The sequence below is a fragment of the Plectropomus leopardus genome, chromosome 22 (genome assembly GCF_008729295.1).
Source record: "Plectropomus leopardus isolate mb chromosome 22, YSFRI_Pleo_2.0, whole genome shotgun sequence".
In the NCBI taxonomy this organism is placed as follows: Eukaryota; Metazoa; Chordata; class Actinopteri; order Perciformes; family Serranidae; genus Plectropomus; species Plectropomus leopardus.
Window position 1 is genome coordinate 23,475,163 of NC_056484.1, and position 10,258 is coordinate 23,485,420.

The 10,258-nt window shown below is 42.2% G+C and overlaps 1 protein-coding gene across 1 annotated transcript in view; it reads left to right on the top strand.

Annotated features, from left to right (window-relative positions):
• Nucleotides 1-10,020, top strand: part of efcab6 (EF-hand calcium binding domain 6) — a 73,647-nt gene extending 63,627 nt beyond the window's left edge. The window contains exons 25-30 of the mRNA XM_042510927.1: nucleotides 350-577; nucleotides 969-1,175; nucleotides 5,898-6,081; nucleotides 6,160-6,347; nucleotides 8,214-8,363; nucleotides 9,890-10,020. Coding sequence (XP_042366861.1) covers nucleotides 350-577; nucleotides 969-1,175; nucleotides 5,898-6,081; nucleotides 6,160-6,347; nucleotides 8,214-8,363; nucleotides 9,890-10,012 — 1,080 coding nt within the window. The 3' untranslated portion in view covers nucleotides 10,013-10,020. The remainder of the gene's footprint in view (nucleotides 1-349; nucleotides 578-968; nucleotides 1,176-5,897; nucleotides 6,082-6,159; nucleotides 6,348-8,213; nucleotides 8,364-9,889) is intronic.
• The last annotated feature ends 238 nt before the right edge of the window (nucleotides 10,021-10,258 follow it).

Consider the following 10,258-nt stretch of genomic DNA (forward strand, 5'->3'; position numbering starts at 1 on the left):
ATTCAATTATTTTGTATTTTAGATATTTTAAAATATGGAGATATATTGTGTATCGCTGTATAGCCTTAAAATATTGCAATAATATTTTAAAGCTATATTGCCAAGCCTCACATGGATGGACATTAACACTGAAAAGGTGCTAAAATGTCAATGTGTACTGAGATCGTTTTGCACAAAAGTGGATGTGGCTACGGATCAACCAAATGCCTTTACAGGGACCATTCAGGCCCCCTCGTCCTGAGTATAGGCTATCGCCCCAAAATGTTGAACTATTCTTTTAGTTGTTTGTCCTGTATGCCTCACATTGAACATGCGTGTGTGTTGTCTGCTTCTGTTCATACTGCTGAAGCTGTCACAGAGGTGCCCGATTAAGACCTGTGAGAAAGGGAGTAAACCCAGATCCCCCCTCCAGACAAATACCTCTGGAGTCACACAGCTCCAGGAAGTGGTCTCAGGTCACTTGTATGACATGACCGAAGAGCTTCTGGATCTGGACCCCTTCAGCAGCACGACAATCTCTAAAGAACAGTTCAGACAGCTCTGTGATCGCCACTGCTTAAGACTCACAAATGATCAGGTAAAGCCAGAAAAAGTGTTTACTCCTGCGTATATTCCAGTGCCTTCTCATCCTGAGCATTCAAAGATGAGACATTCAAGAGAACAAGCACATTTTCAACAACTCTCCCAGTGCTTTCAAGCTCTAACAAAACTCGCTGGCTTCAGGCCACGCTTACAAATGAGGAACCGAGTCTGGTTATCGCAGCATTTGCCAGTTCCATTCTTTTTACTCTGATATGTTTTCTTTAATTATTCTAATCAAAATTTAATTCATCTTCCTGATAATTATTGACTGCATGAGAGAGTTAGTCATCTGTAAAGCCAATTTACGTGCTGCATGTGGCTCTCTTTGGGGTGCTGCTCCCCTCAGTGCACATAATATTATTTGTGTGCTTTCCTTTGCTTCTCAGTTTGAGTGTGTGTGGAGTCAGATGCCTGTGAACAAGCGGGAGAAGCTTCAGTACAGAGAGTTTATGGAACGGTTTGGTGAGTTCGGCAGGACAGAAGCAGGGGGTCCCAACGACAGTGCCCCATCAGCGTCCTGTCAGCCCAGAGAAACTGCCCCAGCAACATCTGGTTGCCCAGAGACTACAGGGGGCGCTCTGCAACGCACTAAGGTACAGAACATTACAGGGAATGTTATCTGTCAAGCCCTACCCTCTACTTAATCTCTGGGTAACACTTTGTATAAAGACCACATCTATAATGCATTATGAGTACACTCATAAACACATAATGCATACTGATACACCATATCAACAGTCCTAAAAGATTAAAGATGTGACTTATAATGCATTACAAATGTCAACATACTTATGGATACTCTTGCCTTGTTATAAACCAGAATTCGTGAGGAAGACCAATCAATCATAGCCAGCAGAATCTTTCTGTTCTTTAGTAAATATTTGTCTAAAGAATCTATGGAGGAGAAGCTCATCATTGGAGTGCAGGCGTACACAGAGCTGTACAGTCGGTCCCATGGTCAATGTTAAAGGCAGAGTTTTGATGAAATCAGCTCTACTAAAAATTGAATAGTCTTTCCCTGTGTTGTTAAAAATTCTGCAGTCATATGATAACATTGTGAAAACGATTCTCATGTACATGGATCCGCAAGAACAACTGAAAACACTGTAGTATGCATGCCGGGCCATAGTTGGTGGTGTAACTTTGTAATTACACACCATAGAAGAAGACCACCCACATGCATGAAGTGTGGCCGTGACGTCATTTTTCTGACAGGATCTGCACATTGCCAGCTTACACAGGAAGGAGAGGTGGCGTTTTCAAAAGATAACACTCTGGAACCTGGTTTCAACCATTTGCGTTTTCAGGCCTCATATGAACAATTGTCATGTGAACTAAAGGCCAAACCACAACAAAAGTTGACCTTTTCATGCCAAAAGTGTTGCCGTGTAAACGGCCTCTGATGCAGCTCAAGTTGGTCGAGCTGGCACCACTGTAGCACCTAGTGCCTCAGCTCACATTTTCCTGGCAGAAAGAGACGCGGGATGTGTCCTAATACTGAAAAACATTTTTCACTCTTCTCGCTGAATGTAGCTGTATGATCGGTGGTGCAGCTGCTTCGCACAGCCAGACATGCTCAGTATGTTACCATATCCGCTTTTACACCGAGATGGCACTATAGGTCCACAATGAAATCCCCTCCTTTATACCACCTCTGCATTTTTACACAGAACCAACCAACAGCAGCATCATTCTGCTCCAGTGTGTGATTAAACACTGCATCACGGCATCCCACGATCAGAAGAAGCATGACGGGCGTGATGTTTAACACACACACGTCAACCTCAGGCATGATATATACTATATGCGTCAGCAGCGCTTCATAAACAATTTTTTAAAGGCATGTCAATCCCAATCATTTACCGCCTCTGTTATATGGTGGCTGATCTTGTCCTCTGCTCTAAGACGTTCCTGAATCTCATTGTTTTCCCAGTTTGTGGTCATTTACTGTTTGTTTACTATGTGTCATTTGCTGTTCTTCCTCATTGAATTAGCCGCTATGCTAACTATGCTGCTTTTCTAAAATGTCCTGTGGTGTTTCACATGCATGACTATATTGCCATAACATTACACCCATGGTGCCGCCCATGGTTATGTCTTTCTGGCTTTACGGTTTACACAGACCTCGTTAGGTGCTGTTACTACTTCATGTCCTGGCTCCGAGGCGAGACCACCCTGTCCCTCCTTCCTGCAGTCTGACTTTATATACAGAATAGCGAGGTGATGTAATGCTGTGATATTCCCACCTTGGACAGGCAATGTAAATGAAGAGATTTATATTTGTGCCTCAATCCTGAGTGAGCGAAAGGATAAATCTGACACAGAAAAAGATTTGTTGCCAGACCATGAACTGTGAGAAAATTACAGAAATTATCTAGAAAGAAAGAATGATTTAGTTTGAGCAACTAAAAAAAATGTATAAAAATCTTTTTACAGCTTAAAACATGTATGCATGGATTCATATCCAGAAGACTGCTCTGTAATAACCTCACTCACTCAGTCACTCCCTGCTCTTATGGACTTACAGTCTCTCTGCTCTGTGTACTCTTCAGGTTTGCTAAAGTGTGTCAGCGTGTCACAGTTTGAGCCAGTTACAAAAAGCACACAGAGCAGAGTTCTGAGGTACCAAATAAGAGAGGTTATTATTTTGCACTTATGTGCATAGCAGCAAACACAGAAATAAATGTATTGAAGACTGAGTAGATTTTGCTCGCTCAAATAAAATCATTCCACATAATATGTTTGCAAGAACCCAAAAAAGGTCCCTCTGCATGCTCAGAACTGAGTCACAAATATCACGCCGCAGCAAAAATGCATAAAAAAATCAGCATGTGTCAGAGCAATCACACACACACACACACACGCCGCATGTGTATGTTGCTACGTAGCTACAGGTGACGTCTGTACCGTTAATCCGTTAGCTGTTTGGGGTGAATAAACAGACTGCAGAGACTCTCCATCTGTCGCATTCATACAGATAACATGAGGTGAAAATTTGCTTTATGTACACAATGGGAGGCGAGATCCAGTAACAGTGTTGTCTTCTGGAGGTTATATTTTAGAGATATTTTCCAGAATGTCCTGCATGTTTTAATAGTCTGAAGATTGAAAGGAGAGAGCGGTTAATGTTGAGCGGGTCAGGAGAGACCAAACAGGACAACGTGCATGTCCTCTGTCCACACCTGTACTCCACCAAGGTCGATTAAGGGCTGGTGTTTGGAGAAATGCCATTCACAGTACAGCCTCCTTGAAATGATGTTAATCAGATGGCTGCTCAGTCCTGCTTTTAACCCTTTAAAACCTGAGCAAACTGGATTTATTTCTTTGAAAAACATGGGAAGAGACAATGAAAAACTTAATAAGAAATGACCCAAAAAATAGCATGAAATTAATAAAAAGTTTTAAAAAATTACCACAAAACTAGCAACAGAAAAAAACAAATGCAAAAACCAGGAAAGTAAAAATTACCTGGAAAATATTGTAATTGGGTAAGATAATTTAAAATATATAATTACTTAGAAATGTTAGAAATGTTAATTAGAAAAGTTTATTTGTAGAGATCTTTCATCCGCTTTTTCCTTTTTTTAATTCCAAACTATTAATTTGTTGAATTTAAGGTTTAAATGCTTGTGAAATGTGTTTAATTGCAGCACCAGAGAAGTCACTGTTGGGTTTAGGGTTAAGCAGCAGTTTCCGATTTGAGGCTGATGGAGGCTGCGGATGAGCACTGCTTTTACCACATTTTCAGTTGATGGGCCTGTAAAGACCACTGTGGTTAACATGTGTAAATGATGTACTGTCTTCACTTCAAACCAGAAACCAGTTTTCATCTTTGTGGGCAATCCCAAAATTCATCTTGTTTGTAACTTCACTTATACTTCATAAGTAAAATGATCCAACGTGTTTAGGCTGGTTTGCACTAACAAGAATTCATTCGTTTTCACATTATTTCTAATCAAAATTTAGCAAGACAGATTTAAAGTGAGTCAGTCCAGATTTAAAATTAAGCAGAGCTCAGTTACATCATTAAAATGTCTCCATACTGCTCGCAGGCCAAGTGTCATTAAGTCCCGACGTGCCAACTTGTTTTGGTGTAATGTTTTTAGCCTTGTTGTAGCCTTTAGCTCCTAGTGTGGGAGCCATGTTTAAGTATGCGCACTTACTTAAGACAAGCAAGTGCTTATCTCGTGATATCTGCACAGCAGTGTTTACTTGCTACCTGGAGGCCTTCCCCCCATACAGTATCTTAAAATGTCCATCTACCCATGTATATATATATATATATATATATAACACACACACACACACACACACATATATATAAAGTATGAAAGTATTTTTAAAAAATCAGTTCACATTTATAAGCATGAATTCCACTCATTTATGAAGTCGTACAAGCTCCTGCATTGTCAGCAACACAATCCAACACAGGCAAATATTTCAAGATCTGTATTTAAAATATTTCAAAAAATTATAAATTAACATGTTTTTTTGACAGCCTTAATACACACACACACACACACACACACACACACACACACACACACACATATATACATGCATATTAAGTCAGGTACATTCATACCAACAAACTACATATTTACACATAACTACATTCCTTGCAGTATATGCATGTGTGGGAATCCTGTCTTTATTCCTCTTTTTAAACTGGGTGATGTTTGGACATTGCCTTAACTACACATGCAGACTGTTCAACAATTTCACTCCACAAACTGAAATACTAAATACTATTTTTTTCACAGTGTACGAGCACTGAGAGTCTTTAAATGTATTGCTCCCCTCAAATTATAGTCCCCATTTCTCCAAAAAAAACCATTTTTGATGGTTTTTCGTTGCCCTTTACATTATTTGTGCAATCAAAAAATTTTAATTTAGATTTTAAGAATAATAAATTTGTGTCCTCATGAAAACCAACTTTATGCTTTATTCTCTTGGCTCTTTTTTGAAGTGTACAAAGAGGTTAAGTGTATTTTTGTGTGTGTTTCCTCATAACTCTGCATTTGAATACAGTAAAACCAGGGAACAGTATAGAAGATTGTCTTGAATGGTGGCGCAACGTGATTCTAAGTTGGACTGTGATTCAAATTTTAAAAATGAACCGTAATTGTTCTTGCAGCCCGGCCTTATTCCAAACACTAAGTGAACCTGTACTCGATGAACATTAATTTATCTCAAGAATCATTTCAGTGGCTCCTGCATAGTCTCACCATGAGAATCAGCTGTTTGCTGCAAACTGCTGCTTCATTCAGTGTAGATGTGCAGCCCTTTTCTTCACCTCCTCTCTTTTCTCCCAGTCTGCCCCCCAGATTTCCTCCAGGCATCCCGCCTCAGTGGGGAGGCCTGGGACAGGAAGCCCGGCGGGCAGCGTGGAGAGGAGGCTGCGTGGGGCGGTGCAGCGTTGCTGGAAGGAGATCCAGAGGAAGTGCACAGAGGAGGATCCTCAGAGAGAGGGACACATCAGCACCTCGTCTTTCCTGGGTGAGCAGTGAAGCACACACAGTCATACATTACACACCGTCTGCCTGCTGTGTGCTGATGACTGATTGTGTGCCGCAGAGATCCTCCAATCCCTCAGCGTCACTGTGACTCAGGAGCAGTTTGAGCGTCTGGCGGTGAAGTTTGACATCATTAGTAACGGCCGTGTTTCATATCACAACTTCCTGCATCACTTCGTCCTCAACCTGAAACCAGCAGAGGCCAGGGCGCCGTTTGAGCGACGTAAACTCCCTCCTCCTACTACACTGGTAAAAAAAGTCATTCTTCAATTTAGTGTCTGCATGATAAAGCTCTGTGAGGGTCTCCATTAACCCTGCACAAACTGAAACTGTGAATAAAAAATATGTCTAATGGAAACACGTCAGTTTCTAAAAAACTCCCATTTACTGCAAAAAGTTTTTATCCTCGCATGAGGTGGTATGTCAGGTGATTCAGAAAAACCATATTTCACAAAACTGCAATGGAAACACTTTTTTGTCTTTTCTAGCTCACATGATGCTATGGCTATGTGCTTGTCAGTAGGAACTGGCTCCCTCATGATGCAGCAGGAGCTACAAGAGCTGTTACTGCATCACATAACTCTTCAAAAGTTGAGCGGCTCATCTGGAAGTTTAGAATCCACAAATGCTCTAATAATAATAACAATAAAAATAATAATAATAACAATAATGATAACAGGTAATAGATAGGTCTTATATAGTGCTCTTCTAGGTGCTCAAGATGCTTTACATGAAATGCAAAAAAAACAAAAAACAAATACTTATGCAAAAAAAAAGAATACAAAATACATAAACAGAACAGACACAAACACAAGAGCAGAATGCAAAAGCAAAAATCATATGATATGGCAGTTCAGATTTTGGGAGGCAGTGTGTGTGTGTATGTGTGTGGCAGTGTTTTGTGAAAAGGCCTGTTTTGAGTTTATTTTGAAATGAGGGGAGTGGGTCTGAGTTGTGGATGTTTGGAGGGAGGGCGTTCCAGAGGTTTGGGGTAGCAATGGCCAAGGTTCTGTCCCCCCAAGGTACGGAGCTTAGTCCTGGTGATGGGGGTTAGAGGGTTGGCGTCAGATGATCGGAGGTGGCATGTGAAATTGTGGACTTTCACCTCCTAGAAATCGCTCTTACGTGGCCACTCCCATGTATAAGGGGCTCGCCTTTCCATTATCACTCACATAACACACCTGCGGGGCCTTGGATTGAAGTTTTTCGAAATTTATGTTTCCATTAGGCGTGATTTAAATTCACAATTTTAATTTGTGCAGTTTGAGGGTTAATGGAAGCCCGCCTTGTGGCATGTAGTGTTAAAGCTTTTTTGTAAGACTAGACAAGAGCTCAAATGACTCCAGTCTGCCTGTTAGCATTTGAAAATCTCTGTATGTATCCAGTCCTCACAGTCGGATTTTAATGTGAAATTGGGACACAGGGTTTGTACTTTGAGCTACACATCCCCATGCTGAGCACATATCAAATTAACTCTGCCGTCCCTCTCCTTCCCTCCATTCAACGTCTCATCTATTGTACTTTTATTGGCTGCAACTTTTAGTTAGGATACAGTACAGTGTGTGTGTGTGTGTGTGGGGGGGGCTCTGGAATGTGAGGGGGTGGTGATGAGCGACGGCGGCTTGCCAGATTGTGTAAACTCAGCGGGGACCTCCCACCCTCAGGCTCTCGACTATCGCCTGCGATGACGAGCGAACCGGGCGAGTTTGGTGAGTTGCAGCGCTTTTTTGGCATGGCGAGGTGTATATGAAGCTTTGAACAATGACACACGGGTGGGCACGCTCTAAAAAGGCCCCCCGCTGAGCGACTAAGCCGAGCCCCCAAGCTTTCAGTAGAGCGTGTGGGTGAGGGCCTAATCTGGCAACCCGTGAGCTGCAACCTCCAAACCAACTTCGGAAACACAAAGACCTGCATTGTGTCGGCCGAAGCCGCCATCTGTGGAAAACTGCAGAGACCCCCTGCATCTCATCGCAATCAAACCTTTTTATCTGATCACACAAGTACTAACTCTTTGTTCCAAGTCTCAGTGTGGAGAAGTGAAATATTACAGAGTGTGGGGGGCTCTCACCTTTATCGGCTGTTTTTCTGTCTCATTGTTCCTGTCTTCTTGTTCAGACGAGTCGCGGCGTCCTGAGCAGAGACTGCATGGAGGTCATGCTGAGGATCCACGACATCGTCCACGCCTCCTGGACCTCAATCAGACGCTGCTTCCTGTCGTCTGACCGTGCCCGCACAGGAAGTGTCACCGTGCAGGACTTCAGGAAGGTGAGCTCTTGTAGTCGAGTCACTAAATCTCGAGTCTGAGGTGAGTCTCGAGTCCCCTTTTTTCAATTCTGAGTCACCAAGTTGAGTTCAAGTCACCAGTACCTGAATCCGAGTCCCGAGTCCGAGTCATCATTAATGCGCCTTCAAAAAGCTGCTACACATACTACATTCAATAAAAATGACACCAGTGTGCTTCGTTATGTTAACTGTATGCTAAAGTTATATCGATAACAAAGCATTTTGTTAACTCACCATTCAGTGAGACCGTGAAAAGTATTATTTTGAGAATCTTCAGATTCTGAAAGTTCAGAGGGTGCGTTCAGAAACACTCGTTGTGAGGGCCGGAGCATGCTCCAGCACAAACTAGACTATCTGCTAATTCATGGAGAAACAGAACGCTCTGTGGCTACCAACATCAGCTCTCTCATTTTAGAGTAGAGCGTCAGATTAGATTTAGGAACGTTTCCTGCTGAGTTGCCCTCTTGCCATGTTTTTTGAGGAACTTGTTTTAGGTCATTTTATTTTTTTATTTGTATTTTTTATTGTTTGTTTGTTTGGATTTTTTCCCACTTTTTTTCTTATATTCTAGGAATTGTAATTTTTGGGCCATTTCTTGTTAAGGTGTTCGTGTCTTTCTCCCCATGTATTTTTTTTTTTTAAGATTATTTTTTAGGCTTTTCATGCCTTTATTAAAGTGCACTCAGAGAGTGACAGGAAATGGGGAGAGAGAATGGGGATGACACACAGCAAAGGGCCACAAGCCAGAATTGAACCCAGGCTGCTGCGGAGGACTCGCTCTACTTGCTCTACTCAATGAGCTAGAGGTCGCCCCGGCTCCCCATGATTTTGAGACAAGTCAAGCCAGGTTTCTAAGGGTTAATATACATCAAATGTTAAGCAATTTGTTGTTAAATATATACGTCGTCTGAATCTTCATCCAACTTGAGTCCAACTTGCTTGAGTTAATACTTGAGTCCAAGTTCAAGTCATCAGTGGGCTAGTCCAGGTTGAGTCATGAGTGCAGAGAAAAGGGACTTGAGGTGGACTACTCCATCACTGCAGCTCCACCTGCTCCACGTCAAACACTCAAGAGAGAAACTGCCTCTGTATGAATTATTGATGCGATCGTTTGAGCTCCGCTTGTGTGTCTTCTATCAAAATGTCTGATGGAGAGTGACTGGAAATCCATGAAGCTTAGGCTGCAGCATCACACACAACACACACACACACACATACACCTGTTCACTTGACAGCCAATCAGTAATTTTAATTGTTCAATTAAGCCCAAGGTTGAAACAAGACAGCGCTGACATTTTGGCCCAGGAGAGCAGCAGCTGACACTCCTCTTTTATTGTCGCTGCCATTTACCTGCTGCACAATTTACCCACCGCAGCACTCCCCGTGCTAATCGATAGAAACAATTAGCAACCTGGTTAGGGATGACATCTCCCAAGCCCCAGCCACACACACACACACACACACACACACACACGTGTGCGCCAACTCATGCTGTGGTTGTCCTGCAGGTGCTGCACCACTTCAGCATCAAACTGTCGGAGGACGAGTTCTTCCACCTCTGCTCTTATTTTGATGGCGACACCACGGGGAGGATCTCCTTCAACGACTTCCTGTGGGCTTTTCTTCACTGACCTTCACTCCCAAGCCCACAGCTGCGGCCCTGAGGGCCACCACACTCTGGGACCACAGGTTTAACATTTAGCAGTAACTTTGTGTTAATTTGATTAATTGCAAATTTGTGATATATTTGTTATACAGTAGTATGTTTTATAAAATGCTAAATATAACCTGAAATGTTGAGCATCTTAAAGTGACTTCTGCTTCTTTATCCCTTCAAACCTGATCAAGTTGGCCTCATCGCAAATCAAAAACAACAA